We start from the raw sequence: 27,993 nt of genomic DNA on the forward strand, positions 1-27,993 counted from the left end.
GCAGCGGCAGTTGTTATTTTGTGCGTCTTGACGTCAGCACGGAGTTTCTCCTCCCTGCGCTTCCAGTGACTGAGACCGAGAGCCGCTCCGGACTTCAGTGGTTTATACACCGGGACAGGACCTGCAGAGAAGAGTACAGAAACCAGGATCCAGAAACCTGCAACCAGACCACTCCAGATAAGGAACTGAACCGGATTAGAGAAAGACCCAGACCGGGATCAGAGGTGAGACTCCAAAACTCGCGGTGACAGATTGAAGCAGAGTTTAGTCCGGTGTGTCACTGAGTCCTGCAGGAAGCAGCTCGTCCTGTTGGGAGTCCCTCAGAGTCCACAGTTCCAAATGGTCCAGATCCTGACAGGGTCTATCTTCAGGTCCCGGTTCAGGTCTCTATGTTGGGTCTGAGTCTGACTGAGTGAGGCTCTGGGGAGGTTTTTGGCGCTCAGTGGAGCACAGACGCATCTTTGATGAGAGTCAGACTGAGTGTGTGTGTGTGTGTGTGTGTGTGTGTGTGTGTGTGTGTGTGTGTGTGTGTGTGTGTGTGTGTGTGTGTGTGTGTGTGTGTGTGTGTGTGTGTGTGTGTGTGTAGGAGGTCCACGGGTGTGACAGCTTCAGGTTTTCAGTGTGAGTCCTGGACTATCTCAGAGTCTGTTCTTAGAATCTGGATTAAGGGTCTGGAACAGGATGTGGATTTAAGGTCTGGATTTATTTGAGTATCTGGTCTCCCGCAGCAGTGTGGGCCTGGTTTTGGGGGTCTGCTCCCAGCAGAGTGGAATTGCTCAAACTAGGAGAGATGGACGAACCAAGTCCTGGAGATCTATAGACTTGGATTTAAAGGGGTTTGGTCAGGTTCGGGCAAGGGCGGACAGGCCATCGGGAGCACCGGGAGGTTTCCCCGGTGGGCTGCTGCCTTAGTGGGCCGGTACGCCATCTGGGCCGGTGCTGATCTATCTATTTCAGATCTGGTCTAAAGCTGTGACAGATCTGGTTCAGTCTTTGTTTGGTTTTTCTTGGGAGCCAGTTTGGATGTGGCTCAGAATTGGTTCTGACCTGTTGTGATCTAGTAAAGACTTGGTTTAGATCTGAAATGGATCTGGTTTAGTATGGTTTGGACCTGGTCTATACTCAGTCAGGATCTGATTAAGGGGAAGTAGTTTAGAAAAGCTTTAGACCTGATTTTGATCAGGTTTAGACTGATTTACATCTGATTTTGACCTTGTTCAGAGCCAGTTTAGATCTTCTTTGGGTTCAGTTTTGTTCTGGTTTAATCTGTTTTGGATCAGATGAAGATCTGATTTGAAACTGATTGGGTCTTGATCACACCTTGTATGAATCAGCTTTGGGTCTGATTTGGATTTCTTTTAGACCCGTTATGCATCTTGTTGGATCCTGTTTAAGACCTAAGCTAATTTGGATGAGGGTTAAGAAATGGTTGGGATCTGTTTGGATCTAGTAAAGACCTGTTTCAGATCTGGAATAAAGTTGATTTAGTAGATCTGGTAACACAAAGATACATTTTGTTTTGGACCTGGTTTGGCTCTGATTTGGCTTGGGTTTAGACCTGTTTTAGATCTCTTTTGGATCTTATTAGATGGTTTTAGATCTGGTTTGGCTCTAGATCAGATCTGGTTCTACTCTGGATCAGACTTGGTTTGGCTTTGGTTCAAAACTGGGTTGGCTCTGAATTTAGACCTGGTTTGGGCCTGGTTTAGACCCGATTCGGCTCTGGTTTAGACCCAGTTTGACTCTGGTTTAGTCCTCGTTTGGCCCTGGATTTAGACCTGGTTTGGCTGCTGGTGAACTCTGGGGTTCATTCTTTGGGTTAGTTCGTTAGTGTCAGCATTAAGTCGTGAGCCCAGCTGGTTCACCTGAACCTGTTGGGTTAGACCGTCTGATGGGTTCTGGATTAAGTCATGGATCAGACAAGGGCCAGTGTGAAAGGAGGAGGAGGAGAAGAAGGAGGAGGAGGAGGAGGACTAGGAGAAGGAGGATCTGAATGGAGCTGAAACAGTCCTGATGCTGTGGGAGCAGCAGGCGTGGTGTTCACAGGCAACACAAACATCCTGTAGAGAGGAAACTCAGCTTCCTGTTACAGCTGAACCTTCACAATAAAAGTGATTAACCCTGAGGAGGAATTCCCTCCTCCTCCTCCTCTTCCTCCTCTTCCTCCTCCTCCTTCTTCTCCTGGAGGACAGTTATTCGTCACCTGTCAGTGCAGGGCTGAGATCAAAACAACAGAATGAAAATGTATCATCTCCTCTCTGCTACACACCTGTCTTTTGGATCTGACTGCAGGTACATCCTGCTCCAGAAGGATCAGACTTGTTAACGTTCTGATGGATCACCTGTAGGTTTCAACGCACTGACAACACAGTGCTGTCAGACTTTATCCCCCACCACCAATCAGAGCTCCCTTCATCCTCACACCTGACAGCTGCTCATCCAGACCATGAAGCATTTTCAAACTTTTCTCATGGTCAGCATGAGAACTTTTCCTCCCTGTGGTGACATCACTGATGATGTCACTGATGAGGTCACTCAGAACAGAAAGTGTTAAACTGGTTTTTCATGTATTTCACAGCAGCTGTTTACAATAGCAGACTCACACAGTGTGTGCGTGTGTGTGTGTGTGTGTGTGTGTGTGTGTGTGTGTGTGTGTGTGTTCTCCTGTACAGTAACAGGAAGTTGGACCTCTTGAGAAACCTCCTGTGTGATGTAATCGTCTGTGTTAAAGGAGCAGTCTGTGCAGCTGAAGCAGACTTTTTCATCAATGACTTTCAGACTAACTCAGGGGATCGGGACTCTCTGAGGTCTACAGGACTCTGTGTGTTCTTGAATCCATGAATCTCAGAGGGGTGTCCTTGGTACCCTGACCCACCTGGCTCCCACCCTGTGAGACCTTTGGGTGGGCGTGTGTGAGACCCTGCCTTGTTGGTAGGGACAGATCTCTGTGAGACATGGTGCGTTCAGGAGCTGATCATGGGATTTCCTGCAGCACCTGAAGGCAGCACAGAAACTGGCCGCCTGTGGATGCGTTCAGCGTCTCCTCACGTGTCCAGTGGAGGCTCCAGTGCTCCCAGTGTACCCAGTGAGGCTCAGTGTGTGGTTCCAGTCACAGCTCTGAACAATCGGCCTCTGTTCAGCACAATAGAGCCTCACTGTTGTTATACAGCTCGCTCGCCCACCCTCTCTCTCTCTCCCTTATATTTGTCCCTCTCTCGCTCTGCTCTCTCTCTTTACTGTGACTCTCTGAAACTTTTAGTCTCTCTCCCTCTCTCTCTCCTCCCCCTCTCTCTCCCTGGTGGAGGTGAAGAATGAAGGTCACTCTTTTCCCCTCTCCACCCCGTCCTCTGGAGCTGTGGTCTGTTGGCTTTGATTGACAGCTCTGTCATCCAATCATATCTGTCTGTCCTGTACTTAATTCACTTCCTGTTTGATGATGAGGAGCAGCTGAAAACAGGCCTGATATTAACATGATGATAAGACAATACATGAGATTGTTTTCTATATCGGTAAGTATCAGTTTTCGGCCATAACAACAATATTAATATCAGATATCGGTTTCAGCCAAAACTTTTCTTATAGATGCGTCCCTACTGGAGATGATAAATGTGATGATGATGATAATGGTGGTGATAGTGGTAATGGCAGTGATGATGAGGATAAAAATGATGATGGGCATGATAGTGGTGATCATGGTGATGATTATAATGTTGATGATGAAGGTGACATTATTGATAATAAAGAGGATGAAAGTGATGGTGTTAATGATGATGATTGTGATGATGATGGTGGTGGTAAATTGTGTAATTAGGGATGGGTACCTTACACATTTGAAACGATACGGTACTGATACCTGGTACCTGGCAATCGGTTCCGGTACTCAACGGTTTTAATTTTCGGTACTTTTCTGTGTTTATGTGGTAAAAAAATCAATTCGTTTAATAATATATATATATATTTTTTCAATTTAACATATTTATTCTTCAATATATAACCTTGCAATGCTGTGTTCAAGTTCAGCATGGAAAATCACCTGCTTTTCCACTCCCCACTGTCACAAGGATGTATTTAGGTACCTAAACATGGTACCTTTTGATTTTATGTGAATCAGTACCCGGTACTTTTGATAGAATTTGGTCGGTACCTATAAAAGTACCTAATTTGATACCCATCCCTATGTGTAATTATGAGAAAGATGATGATAAAGGTGATGACGACAATAATGATGATGATGATAAAGGTGATGATGATGATGATGATGATGATGATGTGAATGATATAAAATGCTGATAATGATGATGATGATGGTGGTGTTGAAGGTGAGGATGATAATGATCAATTTGATGATGATAGAGATGATGATGATAATGATGATGGAAATGGTGATAGCGCTAATGAAGGTGATGGTGATGGTGATGATGAAGAATGTAATGATGATGATGATGATGATGATGACAGAGATAATGATAACGATGATAATGGGGTGTTGATGGTGATGATGATGATGATGAAAGTGATGTAGATGATGGATAATCCTGATAATGATGATGATGTGATGTTGAAGGTGAGGGTGATGATGATCAATTTGATGGTGATGATGATGATAATGATGATGGTGATGATTTCTATGATGAATGTGATGATGATGATTATGGTGATGATGGGGTGTCAATGATGACGTTTAAAGGGATAGTTCAGTTTTTTTGAAGTGGGGTTGTATGAGCTCTATGTGACCACATTTATCTGGACCTAACTAACTGGTCATGTATTCTTCCGCGCAGCGCTAGTGCGCTCCGTCCCCCCTCCTCCTTTCAGCTGTAGGGAATGTAAACAAGCTATTCTTCGGGCGCTGGTTACAGGCATAAATGTTTATATTTCCGAAAACTTAATGCACTTAAAAAATATTTTATGTAGCGTACTCTTAAACTGTGGTATTACTTTTCGATTTTAGTTCTTGTAGGCAGAGAAAATAGCCTTTGAATTTGGTACGGTAATTCCCTGTTAGCGTCTGTTTCCTCGTCACCATCGATAACAGTTTGTGTCTTACTGAGGGAGAGGAGACAACTTTCTACTGTATCTAATGTCCTTAGTGGTCACATAGAGCTCATACAACCCCACTTCAAAAAAACTGAACTGTCCCTTTAAGATGAAGGTGAACATGATTGTGAGGAGCGTGATGATTGAATATTTGATGGTGCTGCTGCTGATGACAGGGAAGATGATGATGAAATTAATAACTGGGATGGTGATGATCACATATATGCATGGATTGAAGTTGTTGTTGTAGTTGTTGTAGTTGGTAGAAGTGGGCGGAGCTTATCTTGTCCTTGTCTGGTTTTTGTCTCTTGGTTTCTCGGGCAGAGCGACATCACAACCGTCTGATCTCCCTCTGTGTCACTCTGTGGTCCGTCAGTGGACCTGAGGGAGAGTTTATCTGGACCCAAGACGGACAAGTCCTGGAGTCTGACAGAGGAAGGAAACATGGGAACTGTAGTGTTTGTTCCAAAAACAAAACAAGGTGATAGGTTTATCTTTGAACCGCTACGACATCCTAAAAAGTGTGTGTGCGTGGGTGTGTGTGTGTGTGTGTTTGTGTTTCCTCTGCTGCAGTTTGAAGGACAGCTGTATCCTGTGTTTTGATCCAGAGAGCTGACAAAATCAAAATAGATAAGTGTGTGTTTGTAGTGTTAGGTCTCTTATTATGTAAGTCTTGCCTGTGTTTGTTCCTGTGATCAGATGTTTGGATGCTGCTGGTCAAACTCAGAGGCCTGACTCTGTCTCCTGATTGCTAGTCCGTGTCTAAATCAGAGGGATGATGGGCGCGTGTGTGTGTGTTTGTGCAGTTTCCTTCCTCACGCTATGTCTGAATATCACACTGTTTCAGACCAGTTTCAGACCAGTTTCAGACCGTTAAAGTGCGCTCCCTTACGCAGATGACCGTGTCTTTTGCTTAACGTGTGTGTGTGATCAGATTCCCTGACTCATCTGGTCTCTGTGACTAACCTCCTGATTTAAACACTTCCTCTCTGTGACCACTGTCTGCTCTTTAATCTGACCTCCCGTCTCATCGTTCCTGCAGCTGCTTCATTTCATCAGACCCGTGAGAAGCACATGAACTTTGTTTTAACTGAACTAAACACATCAAACAGGAGCGTAGTCTCTGCATACAGCCTCTAGTGGACACTTGAGGAACTGCAGGTTCTAACCATAGACTGTATAAAACATGGACGTAGTCTCGCCAACACCACCTGTCTGTTTCTGAAACGGAAAATGAAGCAGATCGGCTGTAGCGGCCATATTGGTAGTGGCAAGGGCTCCGCCTGCAGCCATAGGGCGCCTGTCGGTCACGTGACCCTCAGCTGTGCCTCTTATTGGGGGAACTCGCAATCTTAATATCCTCTTAACGGCCGAGTTACAAAAAAATTCACCCCCGTACAGTGGGAGCCGGTAGTAAAATTAGCAACTCAGACAGGAGATGTTTTTTGAACCAGGTTGTAAATAGGTTAATTAAACACTCGAGAAACAGCAGATTTTAGCACCTCCGCAATGTCTCATATTCTCAGACCAGAGGTTGCCGCTTGGTTCTAACACTTCTGCCTCAGCTGCTTTTTTTCTTACCGCTTGAGAAGTCAAACTGTCCTGTCTGAATGAAACATTCTGCAAAGCGTCTTAAACCTGCAGTCTCTGGAGTGTCCAGCAGGGGGAGAAGGAGACAGTGTTTGGAGTAGCTGAAACACCAACAGGGAGAAGTCTGTTGCATTCTGGCGCTCTGAAACTTTGGCTGCGTGACAGTGTGATCAGGCGCTTCAGTGGTGTTTCGTTTCTAAGTCACACTGCCACCTGCTGTCCTGGCATGCTCACTCCAGCGTTGTTTTTGTGGATCCATATTTGAGCGGATCCAAACAAGGTTTCTATCTCTGGGTTTCGATTGTCTTCGATGCATAGTGACGTTCATTCAGGAACACTAACAATGAGTGGGTCCCATAGACTGTAAAACAAATGGACGTCCGCTTGTTCAGCTCAAAGTGAGATCTCCACAAAAACTGCTCCCCCTGGTGGCTGGCTGCAGTATAGGTTAAAAAATCCTGCTTTCCAGTCATTCCAGATGGGCTGTGGTCAAACTTTAAAAAATTAATACTGCTTGTAGAAATGTTTCTCACATCAGATTGTTGTGGTGATTTGAAAATATTGTTTGGCTGTCTTGTATTCAAGTCCTCTTTTTTTCTGAAAAGTTTTGTTTTCAGTAGCGAAAAGCGGTTAAAAACGAGGCTTTACGTTACGTCTAACGATGATTGACAGCTGCCGTTCTCGTGTATTTTTTGGGGGATTGTAAAATATGTCAGGAGGTAGAGTAAAGAAGTGATTAGACTCTCGAAAGAAAAAAAAAATATACTTTTGTCACCCAGCTCCACTCAGATTCTCCCAGAATCCCTCACAGTCTCTACTGCACAGACTCTGGCTGCACAACTGCTACAATGGCTGCGCCTGTGACGGGGGGATTTTGGCTTCAAAACTGTACAATCAACAGTCTATCAACAGGTGACAGCGCACTCTATCAACAGTCTATGGTGGGTCTGTCCGATCAGCCTCTGCAGTCTACAGGTAGAGGTGTCCGCAGGTGTGACAGTCAAACTTGGTCGCCGCTTCTTAAAAACTATGTGTGTGTGTTCGGGTCATTTCCAAAGTTCAGCAGTCAGACTTTGTATTGATTTTGTTGTTTTGCATGAAGTGTGTGTTGTGTGTGTCTCAGGTGTCCTGTGTGTACCTGTGTGGATCCAGGTGATCTGGTCTGAGAGCAGCTGCAGGTTTCAGCTTTTCTGTCCAGCTGCTGAAGTCTGCAGGAGGAAAGAGGTCGACGGGAGGAAGCTGCTGTGACTCACTTCCTCCTCCTCCTTTGTCTTCAAACTGGACGCTGCTGACCTTTGTGTGTGTGTGTGTGTGTGTGTGTGTGTGTACAGTAGTTATTTTTAATCCGTGGCTACAAGCAGTGTCAGTTTAATGTCGGCCATGTTGGAATCAGAGTGTTTGGTGTGGCGACCTCCACCTTTGAGCTTCATGAAAACTTTAAACCAGGTCTTTGATTTTGACTCTTCGTGAATCCCCACAAACACCGGGAACACACACCAAATCAAGGATGGGACTCAGATGACTAATAACGAGCCCTCTCTGTCTGTCTCTTCTTCTCTTTTCTCCCCCCCCCCCACACACACACACACACACACACACACACACACACACACACACACACACACACACACACACACACACACACACACACACATACACACACACATTTCTCTTCTTTGAAAGACCCCCACCCTTCAGCTCCAGGCTACACGCCTCGCCTCTGCTGCAGGCACTCCCTGTATCCTGTGAGAGTGTGTGTGTGTGTGTGTGTGTGTGTGTGTGTGTGTGTGTGTGTGTGTGTGTGTGTGTATGTGTGTGTGTGTGTGTTTCTGGTGGTCTTTGTTCCCTGAGTGTGTATCTGTTGTTACAAAGGTGTAACTGGTATTTGAAGTATGTTGGTGTGTTTCCTGTGAACAAGGACACACAGTGAGTATCCTCAGGGGAGGAGTGTGTGTGTGTGTGTATGTGTGTGTGTGTGTGTGTGTGTGTGTGTGTGTGTGGGTGGGGGCTTCCTCACTCTCCCAGTGTCAGTCTGATGTCCTCACTAAGCTCTTTGTCTCCTGACCGGCACATTAGTGCAGGTTTAACCCTGGGTTTTGGCTCCCAGGCTCCAGGTGGTGATGACGCCTGCAGGCAGAGCTCAGGGCGTTCAGAGAATAACGGTCTGGGCAACTGTGAATGATGACAAATCAGTAAATCAGAGCTCCTTCTGTTCAACTTTTTAACCTGAAATAAACCGAACATGATGCTCAGCTGAAGTTTCCTGTTATTTATGGGTTTTGTTGTCTGAGTAGTATCGACCAATCAGGAGTCAGCAGGAAAAACAGTCTTGAGTGGAAATCAATAGAATCCTTCTTTTTTTATAGATTTCATCACAACTAACATCTTTAAATTAGTTTTCTCATCCTCTTCTTTTTGAGGACAGACTTGTCTAAGCTGGACTTTTGAATTTAAATCTCTTGATTGTCCAGTGAATGGAAGTTATTGTTGCAGCAGGAACACACAAAAGACAAAGTACACAATGACAATATCAGCAGTGAGAGTAATGCCCAATTAAGAGTTTTAAAGTCAGACATAACACAAAAACAACACAATATAAGAAACACCTTAAACATAAGCAAAATCACTAACAAATGTTCAGTTCAGAGCTCAAACCAAAAATTGAAAATTACTACCATGACTTTCAAAAAAGCAAATTAGTTCAAGAAAAACATGAGTAACCAAAGGACTTAAGGACTGGATTGATTTATAGCACAAAGTCTCCATGACAACACCACGCCGGCTGATGAAGTTTAGCAAAGAGAAAAGAGATCTGTGTTTTTCTCTGCTGAAAATGATTTCTGTGATTAATTTTGTAGTGATGGTGGACACTGAAGCCTACATGTCTGACAGAAAAAGGACAGAAGAGCAGAACAAAGATAAACAGAAGAGAGATAAAACACGAGCTAAAGGCTACAACATATGAGCTAGAGATTAAAACACTGGCTAAAGGATAAAACATGGGCTAAAGCAAAACATGAGCTAAGAGCTAAAACAAGAGGAAAAGGCTATAGAAGTGGCTCAAGGATCCAACACACAGGCTAAAGGCTACAACACAAAACCTAGAGGATAAAACACTAACTAAAGGATAAAACACTAACTAAAGCAAAAACATGAGCTAAGGCTAAAACATGAGAAAAAAGGCTATATCACTGCCTAAAGGATAAATTATAAGCTAATGGCTTTAACACACAAGCTAAGGCTAAATCACTGGCTAAAGGATAAAACACAAGCTAAAGCAAAAACATGAGCTTAGGCTACAATACATGAGCTAGAGGCTAAAACACTGCCTAAAGGTTAAAACATGAGAAAGAGCAAAAACATGAGTTAAAGGCTATAAAGCCATAAAAAGCGGTATCAATGGCTAAAGATAAAACACGAGCTAATGGCTACAACACACAAGCTAAAAGCTAAAAAACTAGCTGAAAGATAAAACACAAACTAAAGCAAAAACATGAGCTAAAGAATACAATACACAAGCTAGAGGCTAAAACACTGGCTAAAACATGCATTAGCTAAAGCAAAAACATAAGCTAAAGGCTAAAACGCCATAAAGAAGCTATATCACTGGCTAAAGATAAAACACGAGCTAAAGCAAAAAAATGAGCTAAAGGCTAAAATGTCACAAAAAGGCTATATCACTGGCTAAAGATAAAACACGAGCTAATGACTACAACACGCAAGCTGAAGGCTAAAACACAAACTAAAGCAAAAACATGAGCTAAAGGCCAAAATACACCAGCTGAAGGCTTAAACACTGGCTAAAGGTTAAAACACGAGAAAAAGGCTTAAACACTGGCTAGAGGATAAAACACAAGCTTAAGCAAAAACATGAGCTAAAGGCTACAACACACAAGCTAAAGGCTTAACACTGGCTAAAGGGTAAAACACAAGCTAAAGGCTAAAACTTGAGCAAAAGGCTAAAACACTGGCTGAAGGATAAAACATGAGCTTAGGGTTACAACACACAAGCTAGAGGCTAAAATACTGTTTAAAAGATAAAACATGAACTGAATTTGGTAGATGAGCACTGATAGGACATAACCTTACATAACATTACAAGTTATGGACTCAGAGAATTGGGCTGCGAGTAGAGCTAAATATATCCTGCAGCTTAACTACGGTACAAACTGACAAAGCTAGCTTGTTGTCACGTTTCGAAGCATAGCTTTCCCTAACTGTTGATGAATACCTTACCTCGTGGTGTTGTTTCTGGTAAAAAGTTTAGTTGAACAAAGAAAAGTAAGTAAAGGAAAAGTAAAAAAAGTCTGATCTCCATTCATTTCCAAAACAAACACACCTTGTTAGGAATTATAGTAAAGCCTCTTTGGCTTATTGACAGTAAAACTGAGACTCACCACAGACTGATACACACACAGCCAGAGTGAAGCCCAGGTTTAACTTTCTGTTAACAGTGAAACTGAGACTCATCAGGAACACATGAACAGAAATTTTGAGTGAAGGGTCCGTGTGATTTAATGTTGACAATGAAACTGAGACTCACAGATGACACAGATTATAATCACAGCTTTAACGTTTTGACGTCTCCACGCTCGTTCAGAGTTCATGGATAGTTCTGTCAGACTGGCCACAGGCCTCCCTGTGTGTGCCGGGGAGGGGGGTCAGCTGATCCAGGGCGGCGTTCTGCTGCAGACTGTCCCCTGTTCATGTTTCACCCCCCAGCTCTGAGGTCAAAGGTCAGCCCGCCGCAGACGCTCAGAAACAATCCCACCGCTGTGTCTGCTGCTGACATCATGTTTCTGTGGAGTCTGAGGCTGGAGAGGGGTCGACCTGAGGTGGGGTCAGAGGTCACAGTGATGCCATCTGAGTGCAGTGAAAACAGACATGTAGCGTCTGTACTGAGCATGTGCAGAGTGGGTTTCAGTTTGAGGATGATGGTCTTTGGTCACGCTCCGTCTCCTCTTTTCTTCATCTCTCCTTCCTCGTCTCCACAGATGGACGGCCGTCCTCCGTCCCCGCTGTAGGTCAGTGATGGCCGCCGTGTTTCCTGAACGGGGAGGAGTCCGAGCCAGACTCCATGTTGGTCATCATGGCGACACTGGACGGAAGCACGCCGGTTGAGAAGCTTCTGTCGGTGATCCACCTGGAGAGGTCAGAGGTCACGCTTCACTCACACTGTGATAGAGAACAAAGCCCCGCTGAGGGTCCAGGTGTGACCGTGTCTTTCTGTGCAGGTATCTGGACTGCTTCCGTCGAGCTGGTCTCCTTTTGGCCCGAGACTTCACACACCTGGACCATGACGCCCTGGTCAGTCTAGGAATAACCGCCACAGGACACAGGAAGAGGATCCTCCGATTGGTCAGTTACATTCAGAGGACAGAGGCTCAGAGAGCCAATCAGAGGGCTGATCTCCCTCGTGACCGCTGTCAGTCTGTGTCAGACTCCTCCTCCTCCTCAGAGCGAGGTCACAGCACGCCATTAGGACCCGTTAACTTTGAGGCGTTCAGGAACAGTTCGGCTCCAAACCTCAGCGCCATGCTGACCAACGCTGACAGCAGCCGACCCGTCCTAAAGCCCGTCCCCAAACCCAGAACTGTCTTCAACCGCCGCAGGACTACACCCGTCCACTTCTGCCCAACTCCTGACCCTGCACCGCCCCCGCCCCGGAGACTCTCCCAGGAGTCCATCTGTTTCACCGTGTTAGAGGGTCTGACCTCAGGGGGCGCTGCTGAGCATGACGAGTCACACACACCCGTCCGACCGAGCCACGAGAGGAGGAAGCCAAGTCGGAGTTTGTCTCTGACAGACGCTGGAGGGTTGTTACCTCCTGTCCCCCCGAGACTGAACCGTGGGGTCCCCCCCGCCACATACCAGGGGTCCCCGCCGTCTTCGTCCTCTCCTGCACAGACAGAGCAGAGTCCGACCCGAAGGCTCTCTGCTGGATCCTCGTCCTGTTTGCCCCGAGGTGGTGGGATGGAGATGGTCTCCAACGAGATCTACTGGGGCACCTTACCTGGTTCTACTGCCCCCGGTGGACTGAGGAGTTACTGCAGTCAGCAATCAGCTCCTCCGACTCCGCCCAGACACACACCTGACAGGACACCTGAGAGGAACAGGTACGTCTCTGTCCATCTGCAGAGGAGGAGCTGGACCATGAGGGGGTCACAGAGAGTCCAGATCCTTTCAGAGTCTCTTTATTACTCTAACACTTCACTTTATCTGTCTATGTGTTTCAGCAGCGGCACTCTGAGCAACAACTCTTCAGGATCAGCCCGAGGTGAGTTCAGGTGTAAATATTTCAGGTGTGTGCTCATCATCTGTGGATTAAAGAGGAAGGTTTTCTGGGATTAGAAATGTGATTTCAAGAGTTTGTTTAGTTTTTCTCAAAAACCCCAAAATTTAATTTGTCTGTTTTTTTTTTGTTTTTTTTTTTTTTAATTTAACTATTATTTTTGTTAATTTTTTATCATTATTATTATTTTTACAAATTTTTTTATTACTTTTGTTTTTTGTTTGTTTTTTTCAATACAGTAAAAATGCAGTCAGAAATTCTAACAAATGATATAAATTAATTTATTATTATGAAAAAGAGTTGGTTAAATAATCCCTTTATTTCTGGATCAGTGTTTGATTTTCTGAAAATGAAAGGAAAATTATTCACAAATAAAAAGATGAGATTTATTTTCCTCATAGTTAAAACAAATATCTTTAAATGAGTCTAAGAGAAGAAATGGGCTCTTTTTGTTGTAATGAACATGATTTTATTAAATCCACAAAAAAAGTTATTAAAGGATTTTTTTTCTCGATTATTGAGCTAATTATCTTAGAATTTTAAAAAAAGTTATTACAAATAAATGCATTTGCATTGGGTTTCTGATACTTGGGATAATTTTCCCAAAAGAATAAGAAAATTTCTATTAAAAAATTTGAGTTAATAAGATCCTTTTCTCAAAACTACAAGAAAAGTTATCATTATTAAAGAAGTGCAATTTTTTAGAATTAAGAAGATTTTTGAAAAAAATATGTCAGGAAATTTTTTCAATAAAAATGTTTTTTTATTTTTCAGTAAAGGAGATTCTTATCCCAATATTATAAGAAAAGTCATTCTGTCTTAAGGAAATTAGATTAATACCTTGAAAGTTTGAGGAATGATATTCAAATCAGATATTAGTCAATTTTTTTTAGAATAGCTGGTTTATAAAAAGAAAAACAGGAAAACTTGTTCATAAAAAAAACAAGTCTGTATTTCTGAATCAACAAGAAACAGATCCTTTAACATGTCAACACCACGTCACAGCAGGAAGCGAACACGCTGTTTGCGTGTCTGGTTGGTTCAGACTAAGAAAGACGCTAAGCTCTGAGAGGTTTCACCGTCTGTCTCTGTCAGCTTCCACAGACGACCCCGAGGAGGAGATCAGCCCGTACTGTGAAACTGTTTTCCAGACCAGGAGAAATCCACTCATCACAGAGGTGAAAACCCGTCTCCTATGTGTTAGAGTACATCTCTGTTAATGATCAGAAGTGTTAAAGCTTCTGAGTTTGACCATCATGTGATGATCAGTCCATAAAACACTCACTCATTGTTCTGCAGGGCGAGAGGAGCAGGCTGGAGGACAGAGAAACACGGAGGGGCGAGGACAAACCTGCAGAGGATCATGGGTAAGACACCAGCATGTTCTACAGTTTTCATGTATTTCAAAGAGAAGGTTTGATTTCATGTGCTAAAGAGTCCATGGGCAGCACACTGAACCCCACACTGCCCCCTGCTGAGCATTCACAATAGGAGAGCAGAGACAGAGTCCACCTGTCCAACGCTAAGACACTTTAAATCAGTCACAGTCACATTAAACTTCCTCAAACCAACAAAAATAAACCTGAAACCATATTTCTGCGTGGTTAAACACAAACTGACTGATTACCATCAAAGCCCTGAGTGCACCAAAGCTCAGCTCTCAGCTTAACTCTCAAATTTTCAGTTAGAATAAAAATGTTTTTCTGTCAGACTGAAACCCAGCAGGTCTTTGTCTCTTTCTCTGCATGAGTAACGTTTTATTTGAACCTCATGGCTCAGACAAGGTTGTATTTGAACTGTCAGGAGTCAAGCTTTTGAATAAAGTTTTGTTTGTATTGTCAGGGGTCAGAAGTTTTCCTGGACCAAGCGTCTGTCTCAGGCTCTTCACTCTGGAGACTCTCAGGGCTACAGCACGGTCGGAGAACCTCCACCCCCCCTCCGCTACCTCTCCCTGCCCACCCACACCTTCCTCTCTGAGGGCGACGAGGACCTCACCATCTCGCCCTACGCCAGCTACACCTCCCTGACCGAGAGAGCCCCGCCCATCATCAGCGGCTGGCTGGACAAGCTGTCTCCACAGGGGTGAGTCAGACAAATGCGTGGACTTGGTCTGGGTCATGCAGCTTGTTTGACAGTTGACTCCATAAAGATGGACATCGTGTCTCCTCCACACCTTGACCTGGGCTTTAAACCGACCCCCTTTGGTCCTTTTCATATGGTTGGATTGAGAGCATCTCTGTGAGGGCTTCAGCACCAGGATAAACCCTTCAACAGAGAAGGACTCTGGTCCACAGACAAGGACTCTATGAGGATCTTAGAGCTCCGCCCATTTCTGCACTTGAGCCAATCATCACAGTTGATTTCTAGTTAGGCATTATAACCAACGGTTCAGCCCTTAGATTCTTTTCTAGGTAGACGGTTTGACTGCAAACATTCTGGAACTCTGCTAACATTCTGGAACTCTGCTAACATTCTGGAACTCTGCCAACATTCTGGAACTCTGCTAACATTCTGGAACACTGACACAGAGTTCTGATATGTAAGCATAGTTCTGGAACAAAAGCAGAATTTCAGAACTCTGCTAATGTTTCAGAACTATGCTAGAGTTCCAAAACTGCTGACATTAAAGAACTCTGCTAGAGTTCCAGAATTTTGCTAACACTCTGAAATTCTGCCAACATCCCAGAACTCTGCTAGATTTCCAAAACCATCTAACATTCTAGAACTCTGCTAGAGTTCTGGAGCCCTGCTAACATTCCAGAATGCTGCGAATGTCCAAAACTCTGCTAGAGTTCCAGAATTCTGCTCACATCCCAGAACTCTGCTAATGTTTTACAACTCTGCTAACATTCCAGAACTCTGCTTATGTTCTAGAACTCTTCTAACATTCCAAGACTCTGTTAACATTCTGGAACTCTGCTTACATTCCAGAACTGTGTTGGAGTTCCACATCTCTGCCAACATTTCAGAGCCCTGCCAAAGAAAACAGGACTCCTTCAACATGCCAGAACTCTGCTAGAGTTTCAGAGCTCTTCCAACTATCTGGAACTCTGGGAACTTTAACAGATTTCTGAAATGTTAGCACAGTTCTAGAAAATTAGCAGAGTCCTGGATTGTCAATAGAATTCCGGAACTCTGCCAACATTCAACAACCACGTTAATGTTCTAGACCTTGCTAAGTTATAACTCTGCTGAGGTCTGTGAAATGAACAGGGCCTGAAGTGAACTCTGGTTTTAACAAAGCGTCTTGTTGTTGTGTGATAAAGAAATGTGTTTACATAGTTTGTGTGTTCATATGTGTGTTTGTGTGTCATATTTATCAGGGGTCAGAGGTCAGCTCAGGCTCTTCTGCTACGTCTCCTTCTCTCCTCTCCTTCCTGTGTCTCCTCCATCCTAAGGAGCTGCCTTTGCCTCGTCACCTTCTTCTCCTCCTCTTCTTCCTCTCCTTCCTGCTCCTCTTCTCGGTGTGTTGATCTTTCTTTGCTTCCCTCATTTGTGGCCTATTCTAATCCCTGCACACACACACTCAACCACACACACTCACACAGTCTCTCTCATGGTCTGAGTGTTATCTCTGAACATGTTATTGTCTTCTTAACAATCGACTGAGGCATGTTTGGAGGAGCTCTGGTACCACACCTCTGACTCTGTTTCTGGTTCTTTCTGTTCAGACTGATCACATGACATGGCTGATGAACCTCTTTATGTTTCAGGAACTACGTTTTCCAGAAGCGCTACGTGAAGTTTGATGGCAAGAACCTGATGTACTTTGGCAGTGAGAAGGTAAAATCACAGTCTGACATTATGGATCTTTCTGTCTGATGATTGTGAGCTGCAGACCAGGACGGGGCTTCGACCTGATGAATCCAGGTGCTCTGACCTCCTCCTGTCACCTGCTCTGTTTCAGGACGTTTATCCCAAAGGAGTGATCCCTTTGGCTGCCATCCAGATGGCCCGCCCCGCCAAAGACAACAAGTTTGAGATTGTGACGAGTCACAGGATCTTTGTTTTCAAGGCTGATAATGAAGGTGAACACACACACACACACACACATGTACATGGTAGTGATGATGATGATGACGATGCTGAAATGTGTCTTGCTGTGATTCAGTTCTGAAGCGGCGCTGGGTGGGCACGCTGCAGGAGCACGTGAGGGACCAGCTGGTATTTGGGCGGAGGCGGTTCGGCCCGGGTTCTCACTGTCAGAAACATGGCGTCCTGGAGCTGAAAGGAACCAAATCCAAAGTCTACGCCGCCATCATCACTGACCAGATCTGGCTCTACAAGAGTGAACAGGTGACCCGGATAAACCTACAGGAGTTTCTATGTGGACTAGCCCCTACTGGGTCCAGTCTGTGCTGGGTCTCTGTCAGACTCGGCGTGTTCAGACTCTCTCCGTGTCTCTGCAGTGTTTCCGTAACGGGATCGGCATCACGGTGATCGAAGCTCGAGGGGCGACCATCAGGGACGGGAAACACAAGAGCTTTGAGCTCATCACTCCGTACAAACACTTCAGGTACCCCCAACTCCTCTGTGGCTCTTAATGTGACACCAGACCAGAATCTGGAGTCAGGCATGAAGGATTCTGTTGTTTGGACCCTGAAAATCCTGAGTTCAGACCTTTGCTCCGCCCCCTCAGCTTCACGGCAGAGTCAGACCGGGAGAAGCGGGACTGGATGGAGGCGCTGCAGGAGTCCATCGCAGAGACCCTGTCAGACTACGAGGTGGCTGAGAAGATCTGGTCCAACCGGTCCAACAGGATTTGTGCAGACTGCAAGGCTCTGAACCCGGACTGGGCCTCCATCAACCTGTGTGTGGTCATCTGCAAGAACTGTGCAGGTAAGAGCCCCCAGAACCAAAGACCTGAACCAGACGTGAATGCAGCACACCAACTTCAGAGGGAATCTGTGTGTGTGTGTGTGTGTGTGGGTGTGTGTGTGTGTGTGTGTGTGTCACTGCCAAAACTAGCAGGGACACAAAACATTGCAACACCAACTCTCACCGTGCAGGTTCAACCACATTTTGTGTGTGTGTGTGTGTGTGTGATGCCATCCTTCAGGTGTTTCTTCCTTTGTCACCTACAATCAGTCAGGATGTTTTTGTTTTCATGTTCAGTGACGTGGGTGTGTGTGTGTGTGTGTGTGTGTGTGTGTGTGTGTGTGTGTGTGTGTGTTTGCAGGACAGCACAGAAGTCTGGGGACGATGGTCTCAAAGGTTCAGAGTCTGAAACTGGACACCAGCGTGTGGAGCAATGAAATAGTCCAGGTGAGACCAGACCCTGAACCTAATCTGGTCTGTCAGTCTGACGTCTACCATGAGCCGAGCTGAGGTGATGTTTGTTAACCTGTGCGTCTGTTTGTGTTTGTCTCCGTCAGCTGTTCATCATGTTAGGGAACGACCGCGCCAACGAGTTCTGGGGGGCGGGTCTACCTGTGTCTGAGGAGCTGGACTGTGACGCCTCACCTGAGCAGAGACGGGAGTTCATCACTCAGAAATACAGAGAGGGTCGGTACCGCCTGAAACACCCGACGATCTGCAGCCAGGACGAGCTGCTCAAGGTGAGGGGGACTCAGACCCTGGTGGACACTCATGGAACTGCAGTTTGTTTTAACATGGAGCTCTATGGAGACTGACTCACTGCTGGAGACAGCCTCTAGTGGACACTCAGGGAACTGCATCTTAAAAAGTAGTCCCAAAGTGTTAAGTTTGTTTGTTGCGGCCCCTTTTAAAAAAAAAGCATGATTTTTCCCAGCATGCATTGGGGCATAACCTGGGCTGATACATGGGAGAGATAAATCTGATCTTTCTGTCTTCTCACTCAGGTCTTGTGCTCGGCGGTCTCGGAGCAGACTCTTCTGAAAACCGTCACTCAGATTTTCTCGGAGGCGGAGTCAGCTTGGCTCGCCGACGACTCAAACGGCTGCCAACGACTTCACCATCAGCTGGATCGCTGCACGCCCTCAGGTATACCTGCTGTGATCTGCCTCGTTGTCAACACTCAACAGACATGTCTGACTATGACACATCAGGTGACCTCTTCTTCCTCTCCTCCTGTCAGACCCTGGCGTGTACGATGAGATCATGCAGCCCGTCCTTCACTCAGGTTACCTCTACAAGTCCGGCTCGGCCCACAGAGGAACGCTGTCCAGGAAAACCAGAGAAGGTAGGAGGAAGAGGAGGAGGAGGAAGTTTTTAAAACCTGTAGAACTAAAGGTAACAGGTGTGTCACGGTCTCTTCCTCAGACTTCCAGAAGTTCTGGTGTTCGGTGGATCAGTCTCTGCTCCTGTACGAGTCGGATCGATCAGCTGATCCCTGCATGCAGATCAGCGTTAAGGACATCGTGTGTTTGGGCGTCAGTCGACCTGACTCCTCCCACAGCAACAACAACAACGGCTTCATCGACAGGTACGCACACGCTCTACCTGATGGCATCAAACTGTGGAGCTGCAGAAGTCAAACTCGGTGTGTGTGTGTGTGTGTGTGTGTGTGTGTCAGGTTTCGTTACACCTTCGAGCTGTACCTGACGACGGAGAAACTCTATCAGTTTGGTTTGGAGACGGCTGATGCTCTGCACAGCTGGACCAGGTCCATCGGCAAGGTCTGAAACACACACACTCTGCACCAAGACACTGATCTTTGAGTTTACTAACTGGCCCATGTGTGTCTTCGTGTGTGTCCCGGTCCGTCCCGCCCAGGCTGCGACCCCCCTCAGCTGTCACTGCCTGCTGACCCGGGAGTTCGAGCGTGTGGGTCTGTTGCGGTACAGAGCCATGTTGGACCCTCAGCAGTGGAAGGAGGCGTTCTTCGTCCTGCAGAAGTCCAACCTCTTCATCTGTCCCCGAAACGACGGAGCGGCTGAGGACATCATCAACCTCAACCGGCTTCAGGAGCTCAGTGAGTCCTGGTCCTGGTCTTGGTCCACACTGATCCTTGAGTTGGACTTTGGGTATATTGACGCTGTCTCTTCGTTTGTGGTTCAGGTATCACCTCTGAGACAGAGAACCACGAGAAGAAGGACATCCTGGTCTTAGTGGAACGAGGAAGGTGAGATGGATCTCATTCTACCTTTTTCCTCACTTTGACTCCTCCCACTCACTCTGACTCCTCCCCCTCCTCCTCAGGACGCTCCACCTGCAGGGCGTGGGCCGTACCGACTTCTCTCTGTGGTACTCGGACATCCAGCGTGCGGCGGGCGGGAAGGGGAACACTCTGAGGGAGCAGCAGCTGAGCAGAATGGACATCCCCATCATCGTGGACAGCTGCATCGCCTTCATCACGCAGTACGGTGAGGGCGGCGCCGTTCCCCGTCTCTGACGTGCAGCTTGTTCCTGTCTCTGATGAACGGCTCATAGTAATGATCTGAGCATGCTCTGCAGGTCTGGGCCACGAGGGGATCTACAGGAAGAACGGGGCCAAGTCCAGGATCAAGCTCCTGATGGAGGAATTCCGGAAAGATGCTCGGAACGTCAAACTGCGGATCGGAGACCACTTCATCGAGGACGTGACGGATGTCCTGAAGAGGTTCTTCAGAGAGATCGAGGACCCTATCTTCATGGCCGACCTCCACCCGCTGTGGCAGGAAGCTGCCAGTGAGTCCTCTTTAGCAGAGTCCAGGTCCTTAAGTCTAGACTCTGAGTCCTCTTCACTGTCACACTGCGTAAACCAGACTCTGACCTCTGACCTCAGATAACACAGTGAGCAGAACCAGACCAGGAGTCAACAGGTTACAGGTTTTAGACCCCAGTGTCAGACCTCTCTCAGGACACTGTCTCCTCACTAGTACTCTGAGTTTTAGATCCTGATCCAGAGAGTCTAACTTGGTCCGAGGGTCACTAATTCCTGGTTGCTTTACAAATGGGTTCATAAATCTGAGACCCCACAGAGGATCAGATTCAATATGGATCTGGATCTGGATCTTCTTCCCTGCGGTTGTCAGGTCTTTCTGGTCTCACTAAGTGTCAGAAGGTGAAGCTAAAGTCTGTCCCACTTTCAGAAATCCCCCAAAGGAGTCTGAGGCTGGACCGCTACAAAGAGATTATCCGGACTCTTCCCCGGGTCAACAGGACCACCCTGGCTGCTCTCATCAGTCACCTGTTCAGGTGAGTTTACACCTCTGTACCTGCCTAGCATAAAGCATGATGTCATTTCCTGTTGGGTCATCAGAGAGAAAGTTCCTGTTCCTGTGACCACTTCCTGTCTGTAGCTCGTAGTGACTCGTCTTCACTGTTCAGGATCTTTGTCTTGTCCCCCCACCAGGGTCCAGAAGTGTGCCGACCTGAACCAGATGTGCACCAAGAACCTGTCGCTGCTGTTTGCTCCCAGCCTCTTCCAGACCGACGGGAAGGGGGAGCATGAGGTGAAGATCGTGGAGGATCTGATTGACAACTACCTGTACGTCTTTGATGTGAGTACCGCCCTCTCAGGACAGGTGAGCTAACCCCGCCCCCTCTCCTGACCTTAAACAAGCCTTAATGTGTGACCATCTGCAGATCGACGAGGAGCATCAGACGCAGATCGAGCTGGAGATCAGCCTCATCACCACCTGGAAGGACACGCAGGTACCCACCTCACACCTACAGGTGGAAGGAGTGTGTGCTCAGGTGTTTCAAGGGTTAACATGTGTGTGTGTGTTTGTGTGTGTGTGTGTGTGTGTGTAGCTGTCCCAGGCTGGCGACCTCATCATCGAAGTGTACCTGGAGATGAAGATCCCGGACTGCTGCATCACCCTCAAGGTGAGTGAGTCCAAGTTAAAGGTGTGTGGCCTGATCCTGGGTGAGCCAGGAGGTTTGTTCTCAGACTCAGGTGACCTTTGACCTCTCAGGTGTCCCCCACCATGTGTGCAGAGGAGCTGACCAATCAGGTTCTGTTCATGAGGAACGTCCCGGCCGCGGACAAAGACGTGTGGATGACGTTTGAGGCCATCGAGGACGGACAGCTGGGTGAGACCTGCACACCTTTCTCTCTTTCACACACCTGTACGATGCATTCAGCGTGCCTGGGAGTTTTCCACTCCTCTCTGACTGTTGTGTTGTTGCTGTCGGCTCAGAGCGTCCCTTACACCCCAAAGAGAAGGTCCTGGAGCAGGCTCTGCAGTGGTGCAAGATGGCCGACCCGAGCTCCGCCTACCTGGTGGTGAAGAGAGTTCCTAAAGGAGAGGGCATCAACATCCTCACCTGTAGGTCACACACTGCACTCACACACACTCACACTCACACACTCACACTACACGTCCTTAGGGTCACTAAGGTAAAAAAAAAAAAAGTCACACAGTAAAATCAGCTGAGTACCAGAGAAGGAAAGGGTCAAAAATTTATAAATATGTAAAAATTTGTGAAATCACGTCACAGGACAGAAACCAGATAACCTCAGCTCAACATACACCACTGAGAACCAAAGACCACAGAGCAGATTGGGGAAAAGGAGAGCAAAGAAAAAAATATTTAAAAAAGAAAAGGCTTTATAAGAATAAAATATGAAGAGAAAAAAAGGAAAAGGAGAAAAAGGAACATTAATATAAAAAAGAAATATTAAAAAAGAAATAGATAAAGGAAGAGGAGAAGAAATGATGAAGAAAAAAAAAGACAAACAGAAAAAAACAAGAAAAAAGTGGATTGATAAGATTAAAAAATAAGAAAGAAATGGAGAAGTTTTGTGAAAAAAAGAATAACAAAAAGGAATAAAATGGGAAAAAGATCAAACAAAAAAATATAAGAAATAAAATGTTGTCAAGAAAAAAACTGAGAATAAAATGAAACTACAAGAAAAAAGATAATCAAAAAGAGGAAAGAGCAATAAGTCATTAAAAAAGAAAAATATTTAAGTTGTAAATTTTTTCAAAGAAAAATGTTACAAAAGGGGAGAAAAATCATAAAATGTGACATAATGTGGTATTGTTTAAACAGAGAGGACAGAAAAATTGATTTAAAAACGAAAAAGCTAAGAAATTATGGGAAAGAATTTTGAATATGAATTGGAATAAAGAAAATAAATAGGAAAAAGATCAAACAAAAAATTACAAAAAGAAGGAATAAAAATATTGAGAAGAAAAAAAAGAATGAAAGAAACAAGAGGAAAAAAATAAGTAAAAACAGGAAAGAGAAAGAAGTCATTGTAGAAAAATAAAAACAAGAAAATTTATTAATTTTGTCCAAGAAAGGGTTGAAAAAAAGGGAAAAACTAGTAAAATACGGCAAAATGAAGTATTTCAGAGAAAAATGGAAAAGAAAAAGAAAGAATGAAAAGTGTCTGTGTGTGTTTGTGTGTGTGTGTGTGTGTGTGTGTGTGTGTGTGTGTGTGTGTGTGTGTGTGTGTGTGTGTGTGTGTGTGTGTGTGTGTGTGTGTGTGTGTGTGTGTCCCTCTAACAGCCTATAAGAGTGAGATCATGAAGGTCGGTCTGCTGAAGTGTCGGGAAGAACCTCCAAAGCTGCTTCAGGGAAACCGGTTCCAGGAGAGAACGTTCCAGATCAAAGAGCACAAACTGCTGCTGCTCAAAGACAAGAAGGTAACACCTGAGACCACATGAGACCACCTGAGACCACTTCAGATCCCCTGAGACCACCTGTGAATCTCTAACTGGTCCTGTGTTTGTGCAGAGCATCAGACCGGAGAAGGAGTGGGCTCTGAAGTCCATGAAGATCTACATCGGTATCCGCAGGAAGCTCAAAGCCCCCACCAGGTAACACACACACCTATACACACCTACACACACCTAAACCCTGGGTCTGGGTTAAAGCTTTCTGTAGTGGTCACTGATGATGGGTCTGTTCATGCTGGTCTCACCTGTCGCCCCCTGCAGGTGGGGCTTCACAGTGATGTCAGACAAACACCAGCTGTGAGTATGAACCTGATGAACTCTCAGGGTCTGAGCTGATCCCTGATCTGGTTTTGCTCCTGATCAGATGTTAACGGGGTCCTCCTCCTCCTCTCTGTCAGGTTTCTGTGCTGCAGCTGTGAGGCCGAGCTCTGGGACTGGATCACCAGCTTCCTCAAAGCTCAGGTCAGACCCCCAGTCTTCTTCTTTAGATAAAACGTGTCATAAACTCCCAGCATGCTCTGGGACTCAGCTCCTGCTTTCTTTCCTTCCAGAACGATGACCCGGGTCCTCCGATACTGAGGCGCCACTCCTCCTCCGACATCTCCAAGCAGAAGTTCGGCACGATGCCGCTCGTCCCCATCAGAGGCGACGAGAGCAACAGCAGCATGCTGTCGGCCAATCAGACACTGGTCAGACTCACCTTTGAGCTTCACCTGTAGTTAACTTGAACGCCTCCGCCTCACTGATGCTCACTCTGTTCTGTACCTCAGAGCTCTTTGCTGATGCTCGCCCTGTTTTCAGATTCTCAAACCAGATTCCACAGGAAGTTAAAAACACTGATTTATTTCAAACTAATCCTTTCAAAATAAAAGACCTCTCCTTTTTTCTCTCTGCAGAGGAAGCTGCACGACAGACGGACTCTCTCCATGTACTTTGTGAGTCGGCGATTCTTAGTTCCAGACTGATCTGTCTCCTGTATCCTGGTCTGGTCTGATGTGTTTTCTCTCTCTCCCTCTCTGGACCTGCAGCCCATGAAGGTGCAGCAGGACTCGTTTGAGGAGCGCCCTGAGTCTCCAGATCTCCCTGAGCCACTCTACGAGGAGGTCGGGGACTTCGGCCTGCAGGTCCTGAAATCTCTGGAGACCAGCTTCCTGTCCAGCAGCACCTCTGAGACCCAGGAGGTCCTCGACCAGCCGCCGCTCAGACTGGTCCCAGTGGACGCCGGACACGTGGACCACATCATCGTCCCAGACCCTGTGCAGACTGACGGGAAGGATCCGGAAGAGCCAGGAGGAGGAGGCGATGGAGCCTCAGACAGGTGGAGGAGGAGGACTCAGCTGACAGGGGTCTGTACACCGTCACAGGAGCTGCTCCTGCAGGAGCTCTCATCAGCCTTCACCAAGAAGACGGAGCAGGAGGAAGAGGAGGGGCAGGAGGAAGAGGTGGGGAAGCAGGAGGAGCAGCAGGAGGAGCACAATCCGGATAATCAGGAGGAGGAGCGGCCGTATGATGTCTGAGACAAAAAAGGAGCTGATGGTTTCTCACGGAGCGCTGTGATTGGCTGAGAGGTCACCTGACTTCTTGTCACACCTGAGGAAGAGAGGGTGGGTGTTCTGATGGAACTTCACTCCTGGATTAGACTTTAGACTCAATGATCTCAGAGCACAGAGACACAGGGACTTTCTGCAGACTGCAGACCTCCTGCAGACCTCCTGCAGATCTGGGACTGGTTTTCTGCGTCTGAGGAGAGTCAGGGAATGCTCCTCCAGAAGATCTTAGTTACACCCACTCAGAGTGTAAAGTATAAGTGGTCCACAGTGAGCCTGGTCCTCTCTTCCTTCTACCCTGAAGCCTACACTACCCACAAAGCACTGCTGCTGTCACTGGAGAGTCGTTAAGCAGCAGCAGATATCTCACACTACAGGAGAAACAGACAGAACACCTGGCTCACCTTTAGATGTGATGCTCTGCGCACTTTTGTGTTTCATTAACACACCTGTGGTCTGTCATACACCTGCAGGCCGCTTCACCTGACTGTGTAAGAGATGCTGGTGGACCACAGACTACTGAACATAATGCTCATTCACTCACCCGTGGTGGAATGACTCTGATAACTTATTTTATAAAACTACAGGAGTCCACTGAGCCCTCACAGGGTGTAATACTCTATAATGAACAGCAGGTGTCAGCAGAGCAGCACTTGAAGTCAGCCTGAGAAGCAGTGTGAGATGAAGGGTCAGTTCCTGTCCCCCAGGTGTCCCAGTTTGACGGTGTGTGTATATATTTAGCATGTATCTGATGTACATTATTCTATGAAGCTCTTTCTCCTGATTGCTCCAGAAGCTCTCATGATGAATGATATTAAAACTATTCTCTTTTATCAGTCTTTTTCCTGTTGTTCTTAAGTGTTTCTGTGTGTGTTTTTAATCAAACGTGTACCACCAAAAAAAAACACAAGTTTCCTGGCAGATGGGATCACGATGCAGCAGGTGGTTTACATTGCGTACCCACCGAAAGCGTTGAGTGCGAATGTATTCACGCGTCAAGTGAAATCGCACCGCGCTAGACGCTCGAGTTTTGTCGCTGGTACAAATATGCAAAAAACACTCACCGCTCGCCATGGCTTCGTTGCATGAAAAGTCCGCCATCATCATTCCATCATCGAACATGGCTCCGATCACCACCATCGCTGCTCTGTACCTGCTGTTTAGAAGTCAGCTGTGGGCTAGGCGCCGACGTCGGTACTGGATGCATGCTACCCTACGAAGACGGTGTGAGCTCGGTGAGTTCCACCGTCTCTTGCAGGAGCTTCATCTGGACAACAGCTGGTTCCAGCGGTACTTCAGGCCGACTGTTGCCCAGTTTGAAGACCTGCTGTGTAGGGTTGGTGCCAGGATCTCCCGCCCGGATACCAACTACAGGCGCTCCGTTCCAGCTGCAGGGCGCCTGTCCATCGGTGACGATCTCCACGCTGATAGGCTGTCCCGGTGCGTCAAGACGCTCACTCGCTCGAAAAGTTAAAGTAGTGAGCGGTGAGCGTTTTTTGCTGGCAATGCTCGCCGCTATACGCTTGACACAGCTCAATGCTCGCCCCGCCGCAGCGTCAATTCTCGGTTTTCAATTGACTTGTATGTAATAGCAACGCGCAAAAAAATTTGCGACACTTTCGGTGGGTACACACGGTTACAGACAGGGGCGGTTTACTTTGGCTAAGTCCCGCCTTCAAACGAGACGAGCCAATCACAGGCCGTACAGCCATTCCAGATACACTTGAACACGCTCTGTCAGGATGTCAATATAAAAGCAGAAAGTACGTTTTTTTTTTTTGCAGTTTCATAAAAAAAATAAAATACAATAAATTTTAAGTGTAAAAACAGTTAAACGGTTTTCATTGAAAAAACTTTGAAACTTTGACTCAAAGTATCCTGAGAGACTGGGTGACAGAGTGTGTTTGTAACCCTTGCCTAACATCAACAACAGAGAAAAGTGTCTTCTTTGGATAAAGTTGTGCAGTAAACCACAACATCAACTCTGTGGGAATAAAAATGAAGAGGGATGTCTCCATCTGCTCTAAGGTAAGCTGACAGTATTTGAGGCAGCAGATTGTGACTTTGCTGTAAAGAAATATAAAATGAATCTCCAACACTTAAACCATACTGCAGTTTGACGGACGCTTTGGGATTTTCCGAACGTTAGCTTAACGTTAGCTTCTAGCTGTGTTGTTCTTCATGTCTCTTTGTTTATTGAGAGTTCGTTGACCTGTTTTGTTCTAGTTTTTGTTCTTTGGTGATCATAAATTATAGTTAGCAGTTGTCCAAAGGGCTCTAGTTAAGCTAACGTTAGCTTCTGGAGTTTAGCTTCATTAGCTTATCTGTAATAGCTGAGGTAACGTTAGCTAACGTTCTGCTGAATGACTCAGTGTAAATACTGTAGCTCCAAACAGACAGACTCTTGGTAAAAAATAAGGAAATTTATATTTTTTTCCTGTTTTGAGACAAAAATCTTAACTTTAGTGGTGGTTTGGTAACCAGCTGCTGTTTAGCAGGTTTTCTCTTAAGCTTTTTATCGACCTTCTCATCAATGAAATGATCAATAACTCCATAGAATAACTGTTCTCTTCTTCTGATTGTTTCATATAAAACGCTCAATTTGGACATCTCTCTGCATATAAGTAACTCAAATATCAAGATGTACCCATGGTTTTGTACATCTATAATAAAGTTAAAAAAATAAATAGATTAAAAATTCCATCAGGTGTACTTCTGCTTTCCTGAACCTGAGGACAAGCAACAGTCAGATAACACATTACATTCTCTTGTAGTTTGATGACTTTTATATATATACATAAATATGTCTGCATTTTTAAAATTTTGTATGTTTTCTTTATATTTTTATTTTATTTATTCATTTTTTATTTATTTATTTTTTTTATTTAAAAGAACTTCAGCCTCTACTTGTATAATCGACTGTTATATAGAAATATATCACATTCTTTCAGCCAGTTTGCAGCAATTTACAGTGCTTTGTAGAGCTACCAGA

The 27,993-nt window shown here is 45.8% G+C and overlaps 1 protein-coding gene across 2 annotated transcripts; it reads left to right on the forward strand.

The window, feature by feature from the left end:
- The first annotated feature begins 41 nt into the window (after positions 1 to 41).
- arap3 (ArfGAP with RhoGAP domain, ankyrin repeat and PH domain 3) lies at positions 42 to 25,484 on the forward strand. Of its 2 annotated transcripts, XM_074674427.1 has the most exons (36): positions 42 to 224; positions 11,622 to 11,778; positions 11,862 to 12,743; positions 12,864 to 12,904; positions 14,015 to 14,097; positions 14,219 to 14,286; positions 14,762 to 15,001; positions 16,243 to 16,383; positions 16,633 to 16,702; positions 16,827 to 16,947; positions 17,031 to 17,215; positions 17,329 to 17,435; positions 17,559 to 17,758; positions 18,099 to 18,184; positions 18,295 to 18,477; positions 18,742 to 18,883; positions 18,978 to 19,082; positions 19,163 to 19,325; positions 19,416 to 19,518; positions 19,616 to 19,814; positions 19,901 to 19,964; positions 20,042 to 20,205; positions 20,297 to 20,509; positions 20,914 to 21,019; positions 21,177 to 21,324; positions 21,410 to 21,478; positions 21,578 to 21,652; positions 21,742 to 21,859; positions 21,967 to 22,095; positions 23,285 to 23,421; positions 23,513 to 23,595; positions 23,716 to 23,751; positions 23,853 to 23,916; positions 24,006 to 24,143; positions 24,351 to 24,389; positions 24,483 to 25,484. In XM_074674427.1, the coding sequence occupies exons 2-36, from the start codon at positions 11,705 to 11,707 to the stop codon at positions 24,969 to 24,971; spliced, it is 5,265 nt and encodes a 1,754-aa protein (XP_074530528.1). In that variant the 5' UTR covers positions 42 to 224; positions 11,622 to 11,704; the 3' UTR covers positions 24,972 to 25,484. The 2 variants fall into 2 exon arrangements, with proteins under 2 accessions (XP_074530528.1, XP_074530529.1); XM_074674428.1 differs by lacking the exon at positions 16,243 to 16,383.
- The last annotated feature ends 2,509 nt before the right edge of the window (positions 25,485 to 27,993 follow it).

This window comes from Halichoeres trimaculatus, unplaced genomic scaffold, assembly GCF_033239565.1.
Source record: "Halichoeres trimaculatus isolate MK-OKI-2021-1 unplaced genomic scaffold, fHalTri1.1 fHalTri1_scaffold_7, whole genome shotgun sequence".
Lineage (NCBI taxonomy): Eukaryota > Metazoa > Chordata > Actinopteri > Labriformes > Labridae > Halichoeres > Halichoeres trimaculatus.

Bases quoted from the DNA above. Each gene is read 5' to 3' on its own strand.
- arap3 (XM_074674427.1), top strand. From the start codon at position 11,705: ATGTTGGTCATCATGGCGACACTGGACGGAAGCACGCCGGTTGAGAAG. The intron at 16,703-16,826 runs GTAAAATCACAG...GCTCTGTTTCAG, and splicing joins TGTACTTTGGCAGTGAGAAG to GACGTTTATCCCAAAGGAGT. The intron at 20,206-20,296 runs GTGAGGGCGGCG...CATGCTCTGCAG, and splicing joins CGCCTTCATCACGCAGTACG to GTCTGGGCCACGAGGGGATC.